Source organism: Aethalodelphis obliquidens, unplaced genomic scaffold (genome assembly GCF_003676395.1).
Source record: "Aethalodelphis obliquidens isolate GAN/ISIS:26980383/991018 unplaced genomic scaffold, ASM367639v1 scaffold26, whole genome shotgun sequence".
NCBI lineage: Eukaryota > Metazoa > Chordata > Mammalia > Artiodactyla > Delphinidae > Aethalodelphis > Aethalodelphis obliquidens.
Genome location: NW_020837970.1, coordinates 5,590,381 through 5,615,341, shown reverse-complemented (window position 1 = coordinate 5,615,341; position 24,961 = coordinate 5,590,381). Strand labels below are relative to the sequence as shown.

The window sequence follows — 24,961 nt, the reverse complement described above, 5'->3', positions numbered from 1 at the left end:
AGCTAAGTATAAGGGCACTCACTGTAGCTTGGCAACCATCATCCTAGATTTTGCAGTATACCTGATTTCAGATGATCTATTCCATTGTCCTATTAGTACTTGTGAGAGAAATGTCCCATTTATTTTCCTTTCAGAAAATATAGTCCCCGAACCCATGGCTACAATTGAGGGCATTTAGGTAAAGTTCAGGTTGATTATTCGGGAGTTGCCTTCCCCTCATCCTGAAATAATGAGTCCTGGGGATTGCGAATGGTTGGGAGATGTGGAGAGATTCCTGGACATGATTGGTATATGAGGGCACTTACAAAATAAACAATCAGGAAACATTTGCCAATAAGTGAATTAAAAAAAATCAAAGGTAGAAATATGAATTACCTACTAAATATATTGAATTCAGTACTTATATTTTGAGGTCACAGCTTACTTAAACTTACTCTCTGATAAGGACTTTCTGCCATGTTTCCCTCTCCCCTCCAGAAATCCTCAATGTCAGCACATTGTATTGTAGGTATAGTTCTGAGAGAAAGCAGGTGCCTTTGCGAATTGTCACCATCTCTTTTGGAGATAGAAAATCCACTTAAATAATTCCGTAGAAAGGACCATGAGTGGTCAGAAGCAAGTAAAACTATACAATTTGTTGTTTAAGGATATGTACGTTTGAGATAAAACTTTTTAAAAGCAGGATAATTATGAACAAAAAATTCAGAGTAATGCAGAGGAGGCAGAGGAAACAAGAGGAACACAACTACGCATGGGAATTTCACAGTGTTCTATTTGGGGGAAGGATTCATGGCTGCTATTTTTAGTTTTATTCCTAACAACTATACATATTTCCATGGGACCTTTTTTTTGTATCAGTTTTTTATTAGAAAGGGTAATAAAGGAAATAAGCACAAAACAGGGGGGCCTGTCCTAGAATTCATGAGATTTAGTTCTAATCTCAGGAGGGTCCAGATGGTCTTTGGGCACAGTCTCCTCATCTCTGAGCTTCATTCTTCCATCTAAACAGTGGTCCCTTCCACCTGCGTCATCCAAGCACTCTCTTGGATCCTGAATCTTAGATCATCAATGCAGGCTCACAATAAGATAATAAGTCTTAGAGCATAAACGCAGGCTCCGGGGAAGAGCACCGTCATTAAGCACAGTGGCCAGCAGATGTCACTCTTACTGCACTGGAACGAGGTCACTGCATTCAGCTGTTCTCACAGGGCCCTTTCCCATGCCTCCAAATCCAGGTGGAATTTTCTTTGAGAGGCACCTGAGCTTTAAAGAATTAGGAGCCTTCTCTTCAGGTAAGCACATGAAGCAAGTTTAAGCCACCTTATTTGGTCCATCACTTCCTTTCTTCCATCACTGGTTTGTGGCACATCTCTTACTGTCATTTAACAGATTAGGGTCCAAGATATCTGCCAGCACACATGTCCTCCTTTCACTGGCTGGACCCTCTTGAGCTGGATGTGTTGCACCAGGGTCACAAGGCTTAAATGGAGGAGCTCTGATACGGTTCCCTGCCTGGCCTCGCAGGTAAACAAGGTTATTTGCACACTGTGATTTGGGGGATGCCAGAAATATGTCTGTGTTAATTGCTTACGGTACCATCATGAGGGATTCATTCCTTTGGTTAAACTATTTTAAAAATTAACAATACCCCTGAGATCCTTCATCCACTAAGTTATCAACACTTTAAAGTGAATTAGTGAAGACCACTCGCTTACATCCTAATACTTAAGGGAAAAGCAAGAGTCAGCCAGGGTCTGTCTTGCCCTTGTCAGACCTGCTGGAGCCCCACTCCCGCTGTCATCCTCACTCCGTGCCATACAGGGGCAAGTGAGGATCCAAGGCAGTCTCGGTTTTATCTGAGACCTTGGGTGTGGATCCAAACTAGAAAGTCCCCTGAGATGCTTAGCTTGGATGTAGAACCCTGAAAGGATGGGGCACTTTAGGGACACTTTGGAGTCCTGTTATCCCTCAGCGGTTTCCTTGGGAACTTTTTGGTTGAGGATTATCAGTTAGTCTAGCTATTTCCTAACTGGTTTCTGCCCCCTCTACTCATCTTTAATCTGTTCTATATAATAATGTCGGATCAATTTTGCTAAATTGAAGTTCTAAACGTGTCAAACTTCTGCCCTAAATCTTTAGTTGCTTCCTATAACCTACAGAAGAGGGAGCAGCAAAAACCCCAAAGTCTCATTCTGGGAATCTAGGTCCTCTAATGGTCTGAAACAATTGCCCTTCCAAGCTTCTTCATGCACCCTTCCAACTAAACTAGATCATGTGTTATTTTAACATTCTGTCTTGGGATACAGAATCCTCTCTGCCTGAAATATCCTCTCTGTCTGCTGTTTAAGCATGTCCAAATACTACAAAATGCCCCTACTTCCACCCCCATAATTCTCAAATTTGGAGCTACAAACCTTCTCTCAACTCTTGGAGTTAATTAGTCAAATCTCTTTAATGGCACTTGACAGCTCCAACCTGTGTAAGAGCCTATGCTCACTACTCTGAAATAGAATGTAAATAAAGCAGTGAAGGGCAACAACGGTGAGGGGCATCTTTAGCACAGGGCCTTGAATAAGAAATCAGGTAGCTGCATGGATGAATGAATGCATGAATGAGGGGAAAAGACCCTGATGCTAACAAGGGACATGGTGCTCAGAGTTTGGCATTAGGTGATTTCAGCATTCTCCCACAGACATGGTCTCCTGCCATATACTCAACAAAGCAAAGAAAAGAGACAAGATCTCTACCTCTTTAGAACCACCATCACTCTTAGAACTTTGGGTGAATCACCAAGCAGGGCTCAAACAGAGGTCACATCACTGTGGAGCACCTTTGTTCTCGGGGTCTGTGTGAAGCTCACAGAGGTGTCTTGATGGTAGGGGCAGTGGTCTCCTGGAGTGAACCTCAGGAAATTGGGATTAAAGGAAACTCATGGGCCAATTCTGGGCTTTGGAAATAAGGAGATCTTTAACGTATGCTTTTGACAGTACATGGGAAGAATACAAATGATCTTCCTAGTTGGCATTTTGTTCAACCTTTTCACGTTCTAGTATGATCATTCTGGAAGAGAGCTCCTCAACTGTGGCACTCTTAGCGTATTTGGCTGAATAATTCTTAGTTGTGGCGATCTGTCCTGGATACTGTAAGTTGCTTAGCAGTATCCCTCTACTGGCCTCTACCCACTAGATGCTGGTGACAACATCTGCCCCCACCCTCCCCAGCTGTGACAACCCAAAGTGTCTCCAGGCATTGCCAAATGTCCCTGAGGGCAATATCACCTCTGGCTGAGAACCACTGCTCTATAAATTCACTGCATTGTTCGTTTCTTAAAGATAGGGAATGTTTCTTGATTCTTTTTTATCCCTCATCTCCTAGGACATGTGTGTCACATAGCATTTATCCATACTTTTATTCAATAGCTTTTATTGAGGCTTTCTATGTGCCAGACCACATCCTAGTCACAGCAGACACAGCAGTGAAAACATGGTCAAGGTCTCTGTCCTCATGATGCTTACGCTATAGCAGCTCTAATGCTGTCTGTGGTGGTTATCAGAATGGTGTCAGTGATTTCAGTAGCTTGTGTTTCATGATGGTGAAGGCAACCCAAACTCTTAAATGAATTCATCACTTGTGTACAGCTATATATAGGTCAGCATTAGGGACACTCAAGTGTTTTGTTCCCACAGCAGACATTAAAGTAAAATTTGCTCACACATGTTTTCCCTGCTTCTCTTTCTCCATGTTAGAGCCCTGTTTCCTGGGGAACAAAGGTGGGTGCCTTTCCCAGAGAGAGATGTGATGAGTGGTTGGGGACTGGCCACCATGACTTTAGCGGGGGACGGTGGGAAGGAATTAACGGGAAAAGTTTGTCCTGGGAGCTTGGTACCAGCAGTTGGCATGTTTCATCAGCACATTCTGAGGTGTAAGGCACGGGGTCTTGCCACTTCCTGTGCACAGGCTCTCTTTGATGCCTGTTCCGCTAGGAATTTCTTATGCTTCAAGAATTCAAGGACCAGTGATTAGGACTCCGTGCTCTCACTGCCGAGAGCAAGGGTTTGATCTCTGATTGGGGAACTAAGACCCCGCAAACCACATGGCATGGCCAAAGAAAAAGAAAAAAAGAATAAGCTCAGCGCTCACTTCTTCTGTGGTGCCTCCCCCAGCTTCCCTGGGTAGAGGTAGCCACTCCCTCATCTGTGTTCCCTTAGCACTTTGTTTCAGGGGTTACCAGAGCACTTGTTACATTGCTCAAGGCCAGTGTCTTATCTGATTTTGAAATTTCCTTGCCTAGCACAGTGACCACAGCATAAGTGGTGATTAAGGTAGATCTGTTGAATGAATGAATGAAGAGAAGCTAGCATGGTCTCCTAGAAAGAGCCCTATAGTAGTATCAGAAGATAGAAATTCTACCCCTTTGTCACAAAGTGAATACGTAGACAAGTTCTACATCCAAAATAGTCACATAAAGCCATATACCAGTTGAGAAATCATTATTATATATGACAAACCTATCTCTTTGAGACTATCTAGAGCCTCTCTATCTTTCTCTGTCTCTCTGTCCCTCTCTGTCTCTTATTATGTCTCTGTGTCTATCTCTTTGTCTCCCTCCCCCTTCTCTCTCTCTCTCTCTTTCCTACACACACACACACACACACACACACACACACACCCCGTATCATAAATCACCAGTGATACGTTCCACACTTATGATGAGGATGCGCTTAACCTCACCCTCCCATCTGCACTCTCTTGGATCTCCAGGTCAAAGCACAGCCCTCCCCATTGAGGCACAGTGTGAATCTTCCTCCCTCCTCCCTGACCGTTGTTACTTACGTGAAGACCTCAAACCCCCAACCTGCCAAGGCAGTGAAAAGTCTGGGACTCAGGTCTCGAGCTGGGTTCATGGCACAGCCACTGTTCATTCCCAGAGAGGAAGAAATGACAACAATCAGGAAGCCAATGACAATGGGCTGTAGGCCTTTGGGGACTCCCAAGTTTCTTGAGTCAAAAATGGCAAAGATGACAATGAGGAGAAACATGGTGGCCACTACCTGGGGGAGGGAGAAAATATACAAGGGATTTAGCTTATATTCTTCCCCCTTGCCCACCTCAAAATTCACCCACTCTCATTAAAAACAAACCTAGTAATAAGTAACGTATGCTGGTTGAGCACTCTGTGCCAGACCCTTATCGCAGCAATCCTAGACATGGGTGCTGATATCATTCTCCTTTACAGATTAGTTACCTGCCCAAGGTGACACAGTCAGTGACAGGCAGGTGTGGATCCAGAGAGTTCAGCTCTAGAGACTGTTATCTTTACTACACTATCCTGCTGAGCTACTACCAGCTAAATGGAGAGCAAGCTACAGGCTGGAAAAATGAACAAAGGGGCTCATTCAAAGTGGTGAGAAAAGCAATGTGAGACATCAATAGATGAATGGGCAAAGGAAATGGAAAGAAAATTCATAAAAGAAAAATAGATTTAAGAAACAAGAGGGAAAAACTGATTCACAATGAAAAAAAGTGCAAACAATACCAAGTGTTAGGGAACTGATACCACTTCTCTCAGGCTTTCCTAATTAAACTAAGCACATACTACACTTTTGAAAGGCAATTTATCAGTAATTTAGCAACCTGCATTAAAAATAATCCGTAAGATTATGTACTGAATTTGGCCCAGTTGGATATTTTGAGAACCACATCATGGAAATAATCTAAAATATGGAAACATCATAAAGCAAATATGTAAATAAATAATTAAACATCATTTATAGTATTGAAAAACTGGAGTCCCCATCAATAGGGAAAGGGCTAACTATATTATGAAGTGCCCATTCTATAGTCTATTATACAGCCATCAAAAACAAATACAAGGGCTCCCCTGGTGGTGCAGTGGTTGAGAGTCCGCCTGCCGATGCAGGGGACACGGTTCATGCCCCGGTCCGGGAAGATCCCACATGCCGCAGAGCGGCTGGGCCCGTGAGCCATGGCCGCTGAGGCTGTGCGTCCGGAGCCTGTGCTCCGCAGCGGGAGACGCCACAACAGTGAGAGGCCCGCGTACCGCAAAAAAAAAACAAAACAAAAAAACAAATATAAGAGCTATCTGGTAACATTTTTAAATGCTTATGATATTAAGAAAAATATGTGCATTATATTTTATACTTGAAAACAACATAAAAACAAGTTGTAAGAGATTATACAAACAATGAGAGCAGGTATCCTGAAGTGGTGTGGTACGGTGGGTGTTTTCCCCACTCTCTAGTTTCTAAAATTTCCAAACTATTATTTTACTTTAACAGCTAAATCATAGCTTCTATTTACCAGACACTTATTATGTGCCAGGTACTTCGTATGCTTTTTCTCATTAGAACTTCACACCAATCGGTGAGATAAATCCTATTTATTCACAGTTTACAGATGAGGAAATGTAGATAGAAGGAGGTTAAGAAACTTGCCCAAGGGCACACAGCTCATAAGCAGAAGAATCAGGACGAGAACCAGACAAGTGATTTTAGACCAGAATAGTTGTGCTGTTGGCTACACGACAGATGCTTGGATGCAGCTTGTTTAAATGTCATTAAGGCAGAGACACTTCTAGCTGCCTAGAGAGTCTGGATAAACCTATGCACGTGGGGAGACACAGAAGACCTGGGATACTCTAAGCTCAACTACTACACTTCACAGTCCTTGAACTGAGATCACAGTGTCTTTTCTTGAGGCCTCTACGTTTAGATCACGTGCACAAAAGAGACAGTTAGGTGGAACAAACCCCATTTGCCCCTACAGGGGTTGAAATGTCCAGTCATGCACTTTTCTCTGAAGCTTGACTGATGTGGAAGAAGTGTATGTATTAAAGAGGAGGCAGGAAACCCGTAGTGGTATCCACTTTGGCAAGGGCAGAAATTTGTCAACAAAGCTTGGGTTATGCGTAGGGACCTCTGACTTTGGAAACATAGCCTTTCTTTTCTGATAGGCCTGTAATGTTCCTATGCATCCCCCTTATTAGATTATGTCTTTTCACGAAAGTTAGGTCTTTGTTGAATGTACACTTACTTGGTCTGCAAATGCATTCACCAGAGACAGATACGGAGCTGGGTATGTTGCGAAAATGTGTGCTGTTGCGTTTTCTCCCACGACGAGCAGTTTTCCACCAGCAAAAGACAGAAATGCATCTATGGAAGACAGAGCTCTGGCATGTTAGTGTCCTCTGGGCAGGGGGGGACGTAGGCCTATGCCAGGTCTTGTGCTGAACAAGTACAGGCGAACCCTCAGGTTCAGCTAGGAAGATCCATATCATTTGCCTCTTTTCACTTCACAGTATGGTAGCTTTAGAGATACCCAGAGAACTCCCAGGATAGCGGGTCAGAGAGAGAAAGCCCCGGCTGCCCTTGATGGTTCACTCCACGTTTGAGCCAAATCCTTATCCAGTGGGTCTTGGGAACCATTTTTCTTTGAGGGGAATTCTTGGAATTTTCAAGATTGACTAAAAGTGAAAGTGAAGCTTGGACTTGCTCTATGCAGAGCTCATGATTCCCAGAGGGTTCTCAGTAACCCCTAATAGCGGTCCAGAATTTGAGGGCATCAAGGTACAGTGAAGATGCCCTTAGAACAAGGAACACAGCAGTCCCCGACATAGCCAGCACCACCCCCGGGCCTCTCTGGCCACAGCAGCTGGTACTCTAGGTTTCTGGTCTGGTCTTGAGTAATTCTTTAGTCTTCTTACACTCTAATTCTTAGGATACTCTGTGGGAAGACGTCCCTTTCCACAATGTACCTCTCAGGCTTGGCTCATAAATTCTAGTTCCTAAGGGCTTCAGTTTGAGAGTCATAAAGTATTAAGACTTACCTTGGGTTAGAGAGTAGGAACTACTTTAACACTTGATTTTATGGAACCCCAAGATTTTTTAGTTTGAAGGGCCTAAGAAGTCACCTACTAGTTCAATTCCTTTATTTTCCAGAGGAGGAAACTGAGACCAATAAGGTCAGATGACTTACTGAAGTCACACAGCTACATACATAGTTCACATGGAACTAAAGTCTGGGTCTTTGATCGTCAGTACTGTGGTTCCCCCAGGACTGTTGCAGAATGGAAGCCCTGGCTACTGGATGGAAGGGAGAAGAGGTTCCCCACCCAGCCCATTTCTCTGCTATGCTTCTTCCTTCAAAGACTTTGTTCCAGATTCCTTCTTTAAGTACTTACTCATCATTCTCCTTGCCACAAGTCAACGGCCCCCTTCCCAGCCAAATCAGAGAAAGCCATGGAGAAGCCAGTGGCCTATTGCTTACTTTGGCATTGTTCACAGTGTAGTGCTGGTTGGGTCTAAAAATATACTTCCTTTAAGTTCTGCCCTCCATTTAAGTTGTGACCATTTTCACTAAGAGGCTTCCTGAACGTGCCCTGATGATAATGTTGGCCCCATTATTTAGAACTTAGGACTCTTAGAACTGCGTGTCAAGTGGAGAACGTTTTCTGTTCTTACCTCATCTCACCTCTTCCTACCAAGTAATTCTGACTTTCAACTTATAGCCAGTTCTCCCTAATCTCTGGACTCAGGGGTCCTACTCACCATAATAAATGCCAAAGAGGGTTGCAGCCCCTAAAAAGGCTCCCAAGAGCTGGGCCCCCACATAAAAGGGGAATTTGAACCACTTCGTCCGTCCAAAAAGACACATTGCAAAAGTCACAGCTGGGTTGATGTGGCCACCTGCAAGGAAGATAAAGTGATTAGGAAAGTCAGAGGGCAGGCCAGGGAGAATTATTGTGAAGGAAACCTTATCTAGGGACTGCAGGCAGAATTCAGTCTTCTAGGTGTGAGGAACTGTATGTGAGGAGACAGAGGTGTGTGTGTGTGTGCGTGTGTGTGTCTGTCTGTGTGTATGTGTGTGTGTGTGTTTGAGTGGAGAGGAAGAGAGGACTAATAATCCTCATGGCCTCATTAGACACTGTTTAGGAAGTTTAGCTTTCTCAAAAGAAAGTCAAATATATAAAGAAACTTGTACTCAAGTGGCTCATTTTCTCGCTCTCTCTCTCATCTCTCTCATCTCTCTGTATCATCTATCTACTGGGTTTTGCCTAACTATAAAGCAATAACCCCAAAGAGATTGATATAAACAGTTAACTTCAGTATATTTGTTAGTCAATATACTTATACTTGTAAGATTTAAATCTATGTCCAGTCATTTCTAAGTCCATGTCCAGAGGATGTAGAAACAATCTTAGGACTCAAAAGAGATATCTCTTTAAGGGGAAATGACCCTTCCTTTGTGGGCTGTGCCTCTCACTGAGGTAAGGGGCTCAGTTTATTTTGAGGTAGTCACAGTGTCTGAGTGGATTTTCTGTAGTTTCTCTGCATAAACGATGTATATCTCACACACACAAATGGAGCAACACTTCCTCCTCCACTCCAGCCTAAACTCTGACTGGAGAAATCAGCCTCTTTGATTCTAACCCAGTTGCAAGGTCAGGTAGAGGGGCTTGCTCTGGGGTAGGTTACTGATATCCCCGGCTGGCTTTGCTAGTAACAACAGTAACAACAATGCATATTGAACACTTGCCAGATGCTGTCATAGGTGTATTACATGCACTTGATCCTCCTAAGAACCCGGTGAGGTGGGTACTAGTCCAGTTAACTGCTGAGGAAACTGAGGCACAGAAGTAAAGTAAAATTTTAAGGTCACATGGCTAATAAGTGGTAGGTCTAGGATTCAAATTCAGGTTTATTTGAACTCTTGGGCCTATGTTCTTTTCTAGACCTTCTTCACCAAGTTTATAAAGGTTTCTCTGCCTTAGAAAGCAGGGAAAAAATTTTCAAAGGTCATCTTTGAGCATATGGGCTTGATTCCTAGGGATGAAGGACACTCATATGAAGAGTGCCAATGACATTTAGTGTGGAGGGGGGAATTAGAGTAACTGTCAATGTGACCACGCTGAAATGTGGACCTCTGGGTTGTGGAAATAGTTGTAAACAAAGGAGTGATGATGATGATGGTGGTGATGACACTTTGCCATTTGACTCCCCACAGAACCTATTGGTGAGCTTGTTTTGGGAAGCCTTCCCTCCTCTCCCCAGTCCGTGAAGAAAGCTATGCTTTTCCTGAGTCTCTAAGCCAAAGTGGGCTTGCAGTGGGGAGGGGTTCTGACTGCTGACTACACCGTGAGGGTCCTTTCTTCACCTGCCTCTGCCACTCTGGGGCTAATATGAACAAGAAAATGCCAATATATCAAAGCACAGGTGACTTCCTGAAGCCTTACACACATATCACCTGTTTTGTTTTACTTTTAAATCTAAGAGAGTCATAATTTTGGAGACTGGCAGGAGTACAGCTTCCTAGGGAAGCTGGAAACAGGGGTTAGAAGAGGGGAGCACCCAGGGCAGTGGAAAGTTCCTGGAGCCAGCCCTGTTCCTCTTCTCCCAGAGCTGGTTGGAGGGTAGCCGCCACCCAGCCAGCCTGGAGGAACCCATTGTGAAAGGACAAGGGGACGTAAGAAATCACCTCCAATCAAAAATGTCTCCCCTCAGGTGAGTCCACCAATGGGACAGTTACTGTTTAGCAAGCTCCTCTTTCAAAATAAGACTTGCTGTAGGTAGGTTTATGCTTTTAGCCCCTCAAAAGCACCCTGAGGCAGGAACTATTGTTCACCTTGACCTTGACATGCTGCAAGGCACTTAGTAGGTTTTCAAGATATGAAAGTTGATGTATGTGGAATCTAAAATATGGCACAAATGAAGCTATCTACAAAGCAGAAACAGACTCATAGACATAGAGAACAGACTGGTGGTTGCCAAGGGGGAAGTGGGGAGGGAGAGGGATGGACTGGGAGTTTGGGGCTGGTAGATGCCAACTATTACATTCAGAATGGATGAACAGCAAGTCCTAATGTATAGCATGGGGAGCTATATCCAATCTCCTGAGATAAACCATAACGGAAAAGAATATAAAAAAAGAATGTCTCTATGTGTATAACTGAGTCACTTTGCTGTGCAGCAGAGACTGGCACAACATTGTAAATCAACTCTACTTCAATTTTAAAAATTGAAGAAAAAAAAAGATATGAAAGTTGAAGAAATAGTCAGAGGTCTTTATTCAGATAGCTCAGACTACAAAGATCTACAGAGGGAAAGTTGTTTGGGAGTCAGAGAGGGTGTGCCCAGGAGGGTGCTTTGCAAAGCAACGAGGAGAGTTTCTCCTTGCAGAGATGCGTGATCACTTGGCTTACCCGAAGGACAAAGCAGAGCAGTGTAGTGGAAAGAACATGAGTGCAAGAGTCAGAGAAGGCCACACTCACATCTTGGCCCTGCCAAGGTGGTTGTGACGATCAGATTATTCACATAAAGAGCCCAGGGGGATAGCTGGATTCCCCGAGGCCTGAGATGAAAGTCTTACATGAGCAAGGTGAGCTCTTTCAAGGTTCTGTCCTAGATGAGTCTCCTGCCCACCACCCACAGACAACTCTGTGATAGAGATCATCTTAACATTTTATTTGTCATTAAGCAAAGCTATTTTGATTTTTCAGTGAATTTTTATTGCTTATAAAAAAACTACATCAAAAACAACCGCCATAGTCTAGGTACAAGCTGGCAGTGTAAACGCTTTGTGGGGGATGGTGCATAATTAGGGCATTATGAGTTCTGATTGGCCAGATTGGATTGCCAGACTACTGGCAAGTTCACAAGGGAGCAGGGTGTGGTAACTGCCATGCAGTAAAGTAATGCTTTATGTTCCACAACCAGATGTCAGCTGACCTTACCAGTCTGGACCACAAAGTGGGATCCCATTTATGTTTATGCCTAATATACACTGGTTAGTTTTGGAATTCCCAAAGAGGGCCTCACATATGCCCACAAACCAGCATGTTAGCTGCAGCCACTGTGAGAAAGTCACCTCCCCTATGTAGTCTTCCTCTCCTGTTCCTGGGCTGCTGAAGCCAATACTGAGTCTGCACTGATGTCATCAGTGGGCCAGTGTGTTGTCTGTGCACGTTCCCCCCCAGTTCTCAGGGAGCTTGAATGTCATTTCCAAACAGAGATGGGGAGATAAGCTCCTTTTCCAACTCAGTGCTACCTTATATCAGCCAGGCTCAGAAACTGCTCTCCTTGCATTTTGAGATCTCACAGTCTCTCATAAACAATGTGGACAGCTCCCAAGCCTCACCCAGAAGCAGCCTCTAGTGAAAACAGTCCCATCAGTTCTGGCCCTTACTCTGAGTGCAGGGGCTTAATCCCAGTCTAAAGGCCGGATGGGAAGACTCCACACCATCCTTTACTCCCTCTTCCCCCTTCCTGCTGGTCCCTGTCCCTTCTCCTCCTATCGTGACTCCAAATATATCAGTGGATGCAAACAGACATTGACAGTGCTGGTGGTAAAGGGTGTTAGCTACATTGGTAGGGTCTGGGACCAATTTATCCTAAGTAAATATTTGATGAAGTTTAATTCAGGGTGTTATGCAGGTGAAATACTGCAAAACCACATCTCCACCTTAAAAAAATCGCTGAAAACATGCCTACATTTATATTGCATGGTTTGTGGAAACAACACCTGTGTGAATGTAGTTGGGAGCGTGAGGGGAGGCAGTGGAGCATCCTGCATGCTTATTTGAAGCCAGGAGTGTGTTGTGTGTCTGGTGTCAAGGCCTGCAACTGTAATTAAGCCTTGGCACATTCATTGGTGTTCCCCTGGTTATTCTTGTGTCTTAGGTAGGTAGTACAGTGCTGGGATCACAGCAAAGGCTCGGCAAGAGTTTGAACAGAAACACTGCTCGGGCCAAACAAACCACATGTATGGGAATCTGTAACCTGGTCTGCCCCAGGATCTGAGTCGGCCTGTGATATGGAAAGGCTGACAGCTAGCAAATGACTGTTCCAAGTGCCCAGCCCGTGGATGCTCCGTGGGGGTCTGGGCAATCATTCTTTAGCGCTCCAGTGGCAGCACTTGTCACCAGTCCAGCCAGCTCAACTGCAGGATCCTCCAGCTGCACCGTACTGCCCATAGGCCCTGCCTGTACTGTCCTTCCCATAGTAGACTGCTGGAAATGTTGTATAATAATGGGGACCTGTGCTTTGCTGTCGTATAGACCTGGGTCAAATCTTTGATCTGTCTCTTTGCCAGCTGTGGGACTTCTGGCAATTTACTCAATCCCTTGGAGCTCCAGTTTTCTCTGTAGAATGGACAATAATACCAGCCTCAGAGTGCTGCTATAGAATTGAGAGGAGATAAAGTATGTACAGCACCCAGTACAGTGCCCAGCATGCAGGGGGTCCCTTCTTCCGTTATCACCAACAGTCTTGCCTTAGTTCTCTGAGCCCCCAGACAAGGCTGCTGAGGATTCTGCAAGCCTTTGGGAAGTGGATCATTTCCACAGTTCCTTCCTAAGGTCCCAGGCTGTATTAAATATCATTTCATTTTGTTCCTCAGAACCTTGAGAATGGCTTCTAATTAGCCTACCACTCAGAACAGAATTGGACCAAGACCTTCTGACTAGCCCTGCAGCTCCATGAACACACTAGCTATTTTGCAAATGACCTAGGCTCTCCCTGATTGCTGTGGATAAAGGTCCAGGGAATTGCCTCTGTTGGAGTGATATTCACTGGGCTATTCACAGCATATCTGGGAAGTAGTTTCCAAGCATGGGGAAGAGCTAGTAAAAGACTCTATTGATAGATGAAGAATACTATTCCGTAACCAGATTTAGGAATCAGTCAGTTCTGAGTTCCAACCCTCATCTCTGTCTTTTGCTAAGTGTTGCCTTTGTGCCACTCACTTAGCATTTGCTGGCCATTTAAATTTTGTCATCTATAAAAATAGAATCAAATACATATTCTTGCAGGACTGTTGAGATCTAAAAAAATTAAGGTCTGTAGAGTACCCAGAACTGCACTAGTACATTGGAATGGTTGAGTTAATAGTAGCTGTTATTATTATTATTTCTATTACTTACCAGAGACACCTCCAGCAACATAAATGGCCATTACTATTGCCATTGAAAGTCCAATATTGATAGTGATGATTCCTCCATGACGTCCTCGGCTGAGGACAGCTTGGGCAACACAGCCACATCCAAGGACCTGGAATGAAAGGGAACTCAACAAGTAAGTGAAGATGGCCACTGTCAAAGACAATGGAAAGTCAGAGTAACAAGAAGCATTTTTCAAGCACACTCATGGCTTGGACTGCCATAGGCCTCGTGCAAATCAAATGATAATCTTCCAGCTGTGCACAGGTAGCAAAATGATGGTCCCAAGGCTGCATCTGGCTTATGGATGAGTTTTGTTAAGACTGAACAGTGTTAAAATGTTGTATGAATTTATAAACCAAGTGATTTGGTAATCATTTCATAATATATATAAATATCAAATCATTATGTTGTAAAACTGAAACTAATATAATGGTGTATGTCAATTATACCTCAAAAGGAAGGAAGGAAAGAAGGAAGGAAGGAAGGAAGGAAGGAAGGGCAGGAAGAAGTAAGGGGGGAAGAAAGGAACATTTGGTGAGGGAGGGTTATTGGAAAAGATGAAACAGTCACATACAAGTTTGGTAGGAAAACAACAGGACAACGAATCACCATCAGCCTTTGTCACTCTGTGGTTGAAAGAGCCAGTGTGGTCCTGGAGGAATAAGTTCTGGGCTGCAGGATCATTAGATCATTGCTCTTAGATGTCAAGTAGCCACAACTTTTTGTAGAATACAGGTTCTGTTTTGGGTTTTATAACTAAAGAAGAGCAACCAACTGGAGGGAGGGCTCAGCATCAAGTAATGGATATTATTTAAGGGCATATGAAGAAAGGTTTCAGAAACAAACGTATTTAAGGAACAAGAGATTAAGAATGTGAAGACTTCTTATCAGGAAGGTAATAACCAGCTCTTGTGTCCCTTCACAAAAGAATGAGAAACGAAGTCTGAACCTGAAATATGAGAAGTTGCACATAAGTCATTTCCTGATAGTGATGAATTAATTCTAAATAGCTCCCTTGGGACCCATTTGTGGAGTCCTTCAGAGAAATACAATTTAGAAACAATGGATATTTAATACATATAGAACGATTTTGGTTTACTCCTCCCTGAAGGCAGAGAAATTACCTAGATGATCTTTTAACATCCACTCCAGTCCCTGATTCTAAGATATATTGATTTAGCTCTACCTGATAGACAGTAAGGAGAAGTGGGACTTGACATCTCAAGGGGAGCACAGGGGCTGCATATCACATGCACAGGGCTGTCTTTGACGTTAATCACAGACTCCAGACCCTGTACTGAGAGCTAAATAAAGTTGCAGCAGGAACATGTTCCCTTTTCCCTTTCCAAAAAGAAAAAAATCCCTTGGGTTCGTTTCATAGCCTACCAATTTCACCTAGGCTTGACATTATTTTTTTCTAGGATCCCTATCTGTTATAATAACTGTCAGAATACCGTATGCTAACACATATATATGGAATTTAAGAAAAAAAATGTCATGAAGAACCTAGGGGTAAGACAGGAATAAAGACACAGACCTACTAGAGAATGGACTTGAGGATATGGGGAGGGGGAAGGGTAAGCTGTGACAAAGCGAGAGAGAGGCATGGACATATATACACTACCAAACGTAAGATAGATAGCTAGTGGGAAGCAGCCGCATAGCACAGGGAGATCAGCTCCGTGCTTTGTGACCGCGTGGAGGGGTGGGATAGGGAGGGTGGGAGGGAGGGAGACGCAAGAGGGAAGAGATATGGGAACATATGTATATGTATAACTGATTCACTTTGTTATAAAGCAGAAACTAACACACCATTGTAAAGCAATTATACTCTAATAAAGATGAAAAAAACCCACAAAAACCACACTGTGTCTTTCTTTTTAATTTATAGCCAATTAAATGCACCTGGCACAACTTCCAAGCTAACTGGCATTTTGGTAGCATCTTCTGAAAAAAGGAGAAAAACACTCCTGACAGCTGAGATGACCTGATTTAGACAACCGGGGGTAAGAAGAGACACATCCAGACACTGGCCAGTCCTGAGCTATTACTACTTTCCACATAAGCTTCTTCCCTCTTTTATGGTCTGATGTTCATGCACTTGTGATAGTCTACAGGGGGCGTAAAAGCTTTAAATGGCCTGAGTGGACCTGGGGAGGCTTCTGTCCTGTCAAACTTCATTGTGATTAATACTCTCCTCTTCTACCCTAGATGTTGAAATTGCTTTTTTGTTCTTTTCTAGAGAGGATAACTGATGCTGTGCACTGCAAGAAAGGAGCAGATGGAGAAATGAACAAGGTAAGTTACCCTAGTCAGAAATTGTTACTCAGAGGATTTCAGCCCAACTTGACATCACTGCTTCTTAATTTTTAAATACATTCATACAGCCCGAAAATCAATGAGGAAGACAGGTAATTGCCTGCTAGTATCTTTCCTTGCCTGCTTCATCCCAGCTGCATTCACAGCAGCAGGGAAGCAGATCTGGGATAGTCTAATGTTATCATGGTCTGAGTGCTAGGGAATTGGTCATCCACTCTGGTTTCCTTCTTCTCTGTGCCCACTGTAATTTTTTTCCTTAAAAAAATGAGAGAACTGTTGTTTATGGTGTTACTGATAGAATTTCCAGCATGATTCCGTGCTCTAACCTTTAAGAACTGCCATACTTTCCCCCTTCTTAGACACAGAAAGAGCCAACCTGTCTCAATTTTTCAGGTCTCCCTATCTAGAAATCTTTTTTTGGACCCATCACCCTTTCATATTCTTCTCACTAAACCTAACCTCTTTTCTCTGAAATTCACTTGTACTGTCTGTACTGAACAGTTAATACTTAGTTGTTCTCCAGATGCCTGATCTAGATTTCCTTATCTAGAAAACAATCTCTAAGATTCCTTTACATGCCAACAGGCAACAATATGCTAGTCTATCCTGTTTTATTCTGTTTCCTTGGGTGTTGTGTTTCCCAAGTCCACCATCCATATGCATGCCATCAACAGACCGTCAAGGTCTCTTCCACCTTCTTGTCAGGATCCAGCACCTACCTTCTCCAGGTAGGTAAAAAAAATCACAAAACCATGTAGGGGAGGGAGGGTATTACAAAGCCATGGATCTAGTCTTCACTGTGCCCCCAGAAGTCTTCGTTCATTTCTCATTCATATTCTCCCAATAGTTTCATCAAGCCTTCTCTTCTCTCATTAGCCCAAGACACCTGAGCCCCTTTCTGCAAATAATATCTCCTTCTACTTGACTCAGTACCTGTAGGTGGCCTTGAAGATCAATGGCAATTCAGAAGATCACATAAACATTGTGTTCCGGTTATTCAGTGCTACGAAACTAACTACTCCCAAACTTAGTGGTTTAAAATGGTAACATTTATTTTGCTTGTGAATCTATCATTTGGGCAAGGTTTGGTAGAGCATCTTACGTCTGCTCCATTTGGTATCAAATGTGGTGGTTCAAAACTTGAAAGACTGGAATTATCTGAAGGCTCACACAGTCACATGTCTAGTGGTTGATGTCAGCTGTCAGCTGATGCCTCAGCTGGTGGGTTGGCCAACACATCTACAAATGGTCTCTGTGTGGCTTGGCTGAGTTCCAAGGGTGAGCACTGTACAGCCTTCAGAGCCTGCGTTCTTAAACCCTGCATCATGCTACCTCTCGGCCATAGCACTGCTTTGGTTCTGAACTCAATAGCACACAAATTACAACATCTTTAATAGGCATTAACTTGGCCCATGTTGGTTACCTTTAGGAATAGGGAGCTCATTACCACATCAGGTAGCTTGTTCTAAATATTTTTGGTGTTCCAGTGGTTGGGGAGTCCTTCCTTATATGAAGTTGGAGTCCTTTTTTCCCATAACTTCTGTTCATTAGTTCCTGGCTTACTCTTGGGACCTCAGAGAAGAAGCCTGTTTTATACACCAGGCACTCCATTAAGTAGAGGGAGCAAAAGGTCCTCCCTGAGTTCTTTTCTGCTGGATGTTTGTCCCTTCGCCTTTGATCCCTAGGGCTCCTCAGATTCCCAGTGAGTGTCACCTGGATAAGCTCTAGGTTGTTAGCACCCCTTTTAAGCACGGAGCCCAGGAATGGACACAATCCTCCCTTATTTTTTTTAAGCTTTTAGAAATGTTTATTATTTAAGACCAAAAATCCTGTGTAGGCTCCTTATAGAGAATATGAGGAATATATAAAAATATAAAGAAAAAACCCAATCACAATGCCTTTACCTATGAACAGACATTATAAACATTTTGGCTTATTTCTCCCCAGTAACTTTAAAAATACTTATTTATTTATTAAAGTATGATTGACCTAAAACACGATTCACTATTTTCATACATTACAAAATGATCACCACAAGTCTAGTTACCATCTGTCACTATACAAACTTATTACAGTATTACTGTGTTCCCCATGCTGTACTTTTCATCCCTGTGACTCATTTTGTAACTGGAAGTTTGTACCTCTTAATTTCCCTCACCTATTTCACTCATCCCTCCACCGCCCTCCCATTTGGCAACCACCTGTTTGTTCTCTATATCTGTGAGTCTGTTTCTATTTGTTATATTTGTTTATGTATTTTGATTTTAGATTCTCTGACTTATTTTACCTAGCATAATACCCTCGAGGTCCATCCATATTGTCACAAATGGCAAGATTTCATTCTTTTTATGGTTGAGTAGTATTCCATTGTATATACATACCACATCTTCTTTATCCATTGCTCTATTGATGGACTCTTAGGTTGCTTCCATATCTTGGCTATTGTAAATAATGCTGCAGTGAACATAGGGATACATATAACTTTTCAAATTAGTGTTTCTATTTTCTTCGGATAAATACCCAGGAATGGAATTGCTGGATCATGTGGTAGTTTTATTTTTAATTTGGGGGGAAACCTCCATCCTGTTTTCTATAGTGGCTGCACCAATTTACATTCCCACCAACAGTGCATGAAAGTTCCCTTTTCTCCACATCCCTGCCAACACTTGTTATTTGTTGTCTTTTTGATGATAGCCATTCTAACAGGTGTGTGGTGACACCTCATTGTGGTTTTGATTTGCATTTCTTTGATGATTAGTGTTGTTGAGCATCTCTTCATGTGCCTGCTGACCATCTGTATGTCTTCTTTGAAAAAATGTCTGTTCAGGTCCTATACACATTTGTTTCTTTGATGTTGAGTTATATGAGTTCTTTGCATATTTGGGATATTAACCCCTTATCAGATATATCGTTTGCAAATGTCTTCTGTTTTGTAGGCAGTCCTCCCTTATTTGTGCATCACATTATGACATGGTAATTAATCATGTACCTTCTGCTCCTTGCTTGTATTGCTGTCCAGCGGAGCACTTAACCACAGGATGTAATTCAACTGTTCACATATTAATGCCTGGTTTTCCCAATTTTGTAAGATGCTTACGATTGTGTAATCAACTTATTTGCCTTTTAACAGCATCTAGTATACTGGACGTAATTAAATAACCAGATCCTACACGTTATTTCCAGTTATGACACTTGGTGTCTGTGTAAATGAACATGTTACTTCTCAGCCTAAGCTTGCTCATTTCTTAAAAAATAATACCTGCCAGACTTGTTTCATAGGATTGTTCAGTGAAGGTTCAAATGGGATAACCTTAATGAAGGCACTATTTAAACAACAAAGGACAATAATAGATGCAGGATATTATTGCCTTTGGTATAAACTCAAAAGGAAAGCCCCAATTCAGGGTAAATAAATTGAAACAAAGGGACTCATGAACTTAACCACTAATGCACTGCCTGGCAATAAAAATGGGGCGAAAACACATCTATGACAGGTATTAGAAATAGCTACTATTTCATTCCAAACATGAGATCAAAATTTTGGGGCGAGAGGGGAAGTGAGAAACTGACGAGAACTTCAAGGTGTTTTGCGTATTTGTGATTACTCTTGAAAGATAGGTCGTTGCATAGATGGCAAGATTTTAGTGCTTTTGGTAGTAAAGCAACACTAGAAAAGAGAAGGGGGTAAATACCGTTGTTATCAGGTTCCTTGCATGGCAGGAGTGGGAGAAAGAATTTCAGTGGAAAAGGAAGAAAGACATTTGAAAGGCAGAACTCCTATAAAAGATTGATTGGTGAGTGAGGTACCCCCAGTCATTCCCAGTCACCCAGGCCATACATTCTGGAATCTTTTGGTATTCCTTCCTCTTCTCTCTCTTGGCTGCCCATAGTCAATCATTCCCAAATCTTCGGAGTCGTCTTCTGTGGCCCCTGACCAGGGTCTCCACTTCCAGTGTCTCCCCACTCAGTGACCATGCCAGATGAAGCACAACATACATACTCTCCCACCCCCGTTGCTCAGGAATTGCCAGCATACCGAATTGCCCCTTAACCTGGTACTCAGGGCCTTGCCTCACAATCCCCAGCTACTTTCTGCCCAGGGTTCTTCAGCATAAGTCTCTGCATCAGCCAGTCACTTTGAGTCCTTTGAGCTCATGACACTCATTTCCACCTCTGCACACCTGCTCATGCTATACCTACCAGCAGAATATCTTTTCTGCATGTTTCCCAATCAAAACCGATCTATTCTTAACCCTGAGCTAAAATGCTACCTTTCCCCTAGGGCTTTCTCTGGCAACTGAAGCCCTCAAGAGTTCTCTTCTGCTTATTGTGCCATGTCTTTACAATGTCATTTCATTTCACCTTGCCTCGTGGCACCCCACCAAGGCTGTAATGTTCACCAGGGCTCTCATGCTTCTTTGTATTCCGTGCTCAAACAATACTTACGAAAAAAATTAAAATATCTATAAGCAAGCAGGAAAAAATCCTGCGTAAAATGCTTTTTCAAGAGAAGAAGTTAATTTGAGGGTAAGATGTAAAAAGTGGGCGGTGTAATTTCTAAGACACACCACTTGGGACTGCTGGGAAGTTCCCAACTGAGCCATGAACCCTATGACAGGCTGATTAATGGACACAATGAAATGCTGGAGATGAGGAGAGAGGATAATGAGTCCACAGATTTTATTTCATTTGAGCCTTCTCAAATCCCCTTTGCATATACTACCTCCTTTAAAGTGAAAGCCAAGATGTTCTGAGCACAGAACAGAGTGCAAAACAGGCACTCAAAATATTTGTTCAGTGAGTATGTAAAAACTGAGCCCTTTCAGAAAAGCAGTTAGCGAAGGTTAGGGATTACTTAGCAAAATGTTGGCAAATGCATGCACCCTGGAGCCAGGGATCACCTGGGAACCTTCTAATTATCGCAAGAGGTCTGTGATTCCCTGTGCACATCAACGTTATCCAAAGAAGGAAAAAATTAACATGTCTTGTATCTATCTTTCTGTTTCAGTATTTTCAGAATTAATGGATACTAAAAGAACAGTTTCTATCCTATAGAGCTCCTGAAAAAATTTTAAAGTCGAAAGGAGCTCCTTGGGAATCGTTGTCATAGACTTTGGAATAAAGGCTGTATGAAACGTTAACTATCTTTACTCATCTGTTTAGGGTAATGTGAGTAAAGGAATACAAATACCAGCTACCATCTATTTGGTGTGTGCTTTGTGCCAACTTCCGTGCTAAGTGCTTTTCCTGTATTACTTCATCATTATCCCATTAACTTATGATCACCCTGAAGGGGAGGTATTATTATCTGCATTTTATGGATGAGGAAATTGAGGCTGGGAAAGGCCAAGCAATTTTCCCAATGTTACATAGTAAAAATAAAGGAGACAGAACCAGGATTTGATCCCAGGTCTTAGTCAGAGGACTGTGCTCCTAACCATGATGTATTGGACAGGGCAAAAGGTCATCAGAACCAACCAATGCCCCCAAGAATTCATGGAAGTTTTCAGGGAGGACACTGGGTTTTCCACAGGAAGTGAGATGGGGCACCATTTTTCCTATCTGCGTACTGAGAGTAAAGGCTGTCTGGGAATGTTGAAGGACTTGGAGAGCCCAGGCAGCAACCATCTGTTACCATCCACCCAGTATAAAAGGCCTCCCTGCAGACCAGATACAGTCTGAGGAAAAAAGACTGAGGTTGAAGCTCAGTTGGAAGCCTCCTTGTAGAACCTGCTCTTTGTGCCAGGACAAGTGGCTTCTCTGCTGACAACACATGTGATCACTCTAGTTCAGAAAAGTACCCAACACTTGTACTTTTTCTCTAAAGCTTCCCATGACCTAGAGAAAAATTCTTTTCAGCCCCATTTCCCTTCCTTTCTCAGAGATCAAAGAGACATGTTGGTGATTAAGTGCAACTTTTTAGTTTATGCAAAACTTTTTTTATGGATTTCTGTTTGCTTGATTTCTAGCTCCCTTTGCAGAGACAACTTCCACTAGATGACCAAGTGCTCACCGGGGAAAACTAGACCTGAAGGCAGAGTTAAACCTTTTCCTCTCTTGTTCTCTTTTGCTCGTTTTCTTTCCTCATAGTGTCTCCCAATCTTGTAGTCATCAGCAGAAATCACACTCCTCCCCCTAATGCTGACAAAACCTGCCTACTCCGGGGAGTCAGTGGGCTGAGAGAAGGTGGGGTGGGCCTTTTCTACACTTACAAACCACACCCACAAGCCATGTGGATTTCTTGTGGAGCTGGCCAAAATTTAGGGCACTTATTTAGCATTCAACCTATTCACAACACCAAGACTCAAGAAGTCGACCAATTCCACCTCTTCCTCTCTACCCGAAGTGCCCCGTTAGTACATTTTACTGAAAAAGAGCCAAAGAACTAACCCAGGTGGCCATTCTAAACTGCTCCAGTATCTCCACAGCACACCTGGCTAGTGTTTATTTACTATTGTTCTTTTAAAAATGTATCTAGGAAGCCAATATCCTCCTTTAATCCAGTAATGTCAGTTTGGGTCATGTTTGCTGTGTGCCATGTGGGCAGCAACAGCGTGACCCAAGACATGAACCATGTATGACTATTTACCTTATGTTGCTGCAGGTCTTCTTGGAAATAGGTAAGGAATATATTTTGAATGAAAAGTATTCTTCAGTAGATAATTTGTCATTAAATGATGTAAATATTCATAAAACAGAAGTCAGCATTAAAAGGGCATATCTGTGGCAACATTTATATTTTAAATAAACTGAGTTGTATTATGTGTAGGTGGATGAGTGTATATGTATACACCCACCCACCCACCCACATATATATATAGATATAGATATGTTATAAATAATCTCATTTAGTCCCAATAATAACCTAAGGGGGAGGAAAACTGCTCTTTTCATCTAAAGAAAACTTAGGTCAAAGAAATTAAGTAATTTGCCTGAGGACTATAGCTAGTGAGAAGATCGTTTTGAACCTAAAATTAACATTTCCGTCCGAAGTTCATGTTCCTTCACTTACATAAACAGCCCTCAAGTGTACCTGAGCCAAATAAGTCATTTGTCCAGATTTGTACTTCAGAAGCCTCTCTTTCAAAAAATCAAATTGTGGGAAATGAACATCTCCAAATCTACAAATACCTCTCACTGGGAATTGGCATTCACTTTTCTTCATCCATTCCTCCCTGTTCATGTACAATGAAAAATTCTAAGTGCCATGCACAGTGCCTGGTGTCATAGGGATGCAAAAAAACAGACACAGGGCCTCCAAAGTTCACAGACCAGTAGGAGAGGTAGGAGCTGGGAACTGGTAAGAATCACAAGAACAGTACGAAGTGATTCCCCGTCGTTTTATGTTATAATCCTGTTATTCGTGGATGGTTTAAGTATTTATGCCTAGGGAAAGTGTGCATGGGGATGTGGTTTCATAATTCAGCCTTACTAACTAGGTGATGGAAATTTTGACATTTAAGTCTCCCCAAATTCTTGAATTACTTGATTAATACCCAAAATTATTGAGCCACCTGACAATACTATTAAGTCCTAGATGTGTTAATATATCACGAGTGTATAACAGATTGGCCTCATGAGGAACTTGACTACGATAATATAAGATCAAGATTTATCTTCTGATATTGCCAGAAATAAAACTGTTTTCACCCTATTGCCTCAACCAATTTTACCAGGGGGTAGGATGGGGAAAGGAAAGGACCACAATCTTGCATGTAGGACTTAGATTTCTAATAGCCAGGGCCCCTGTAAACAGACGATATTGGACAGTAGCCCTCACAATCTCTCCATTTGCGCTTTTGTGGTGAGAATATTTTGTCTTTGTAGAATGTGGTTAAGGACACCTTCAGGGCAGAGTCACAAACTGGTGGTCCATGGCTAAAGACAGCCTATGAGTAGGATTGACTCAAAGATGTGTTTTGTTTGGCCCACATGGTGATTTTTTATAATTTTAGAAATTGTTACCAGTATTTAAAAATAGAAAAATTGTGCTTCCCTGGTGGCACAGTGGTTTAGAATCTGCCTGCCAATGCAGGAGACACAGGTTCGAGCCCTAGTCCAGGAAGATCCCACATGCCGTGGAGCAACTAAGCCCGTGCGCCACAACTACTGAGCCTGTGCTCTAGAGCCCATGAGTCACAACTACTGAAGCCCGTGTATCTAGAGCCCATGCTCCACAACAAGAGAAGCCGCTGCAATGAGAAGCCCGCGCACTGCAGCGAAGAGTAGCCCCTGCTTGCCACAACTAGAGAAAGCCCACGCGCAGCAGCAAAGACCCAACATAGCCCAAAAAAACCACATAAATTTGCTAAAAAAATAGAAAAATTACACACAGAACTCTGGATTACTGACCATTCTTGAAAAACTGGAATATCTGATAAAGCCTTACCCCATTCCCACTTAGCCACAGTGGAGACGGTCTGGGTGGCAGCTGCCCCCCCAGGACATGGCATACACTGTCCACTTCCTCCCTAACTCCACCATGCCCATGTCACTCAGATATCTTACCTGACTGGTCTCAATAAGCTTTGGAGCTATTGAGTACCATCTTAAGTCCTAGAAAGAGAAACCCATTGAGATTTTGGGGCCAGTGACTTCCTGGCCCCACAGATACCATGGGGATAACCTACCTGGGCTGAGACGCAGGACAGCCTCCCACTTTCTGGAGGAAGGATTGTTGGCTACGTT

General features: G+C 42.8%; 2 protein-coding genes across 2 annotated transcripts in view; one reads left to right on the top strand and one right to left on the bottom strand.

The window, feature by feature from the left end:
* Positions 1-24,961, top strand: part of ALDH1A2 (aldehyde dehydrogenase 1 family member A2) — a 333,819-nt gene that overhangs the window by 115,476 nt on the left and 193,382 nt on the right. The window contains exon 2 of the mRNA XM_027123141.1: positions 16,197-16,252. The gene's annotated coding sequence lies outside the window, so the exon portion shown is untranslated. The remainder of the gene's footprint in view (positions 1-16,196; positions 16,253-24,961) is intronic.
* Positions 1-24,961, bottom strand: part of AQP9 (aquaporin 9) — a 34,172-nt gene that overhangs the window by 1,094 nt on the left and 8,117 nt on the right. Inside the window, exons 2-5 of the mRNA XM_027123142.1 lie at positions 13,937-14,063; positions 8,568-8,705; positions 7,054-7,172; positions 4,834-5,051 (exon numbers count right to left, since the gene is read on the bottom strand). Of these exons, the coding sequence (XP_026978943.1) occupies positions 4,834-5,051; positions 7,054-7,172; positions 8,568-8,705; positions 13,937-14,063 (602 nt within the window). The remainder of the gene's footprint in view (positions 1-4,833; positions 5,052-7,053; positions 7,173-8,567; positions 8,706-13,936; positions 14,064-24,961) is intronic.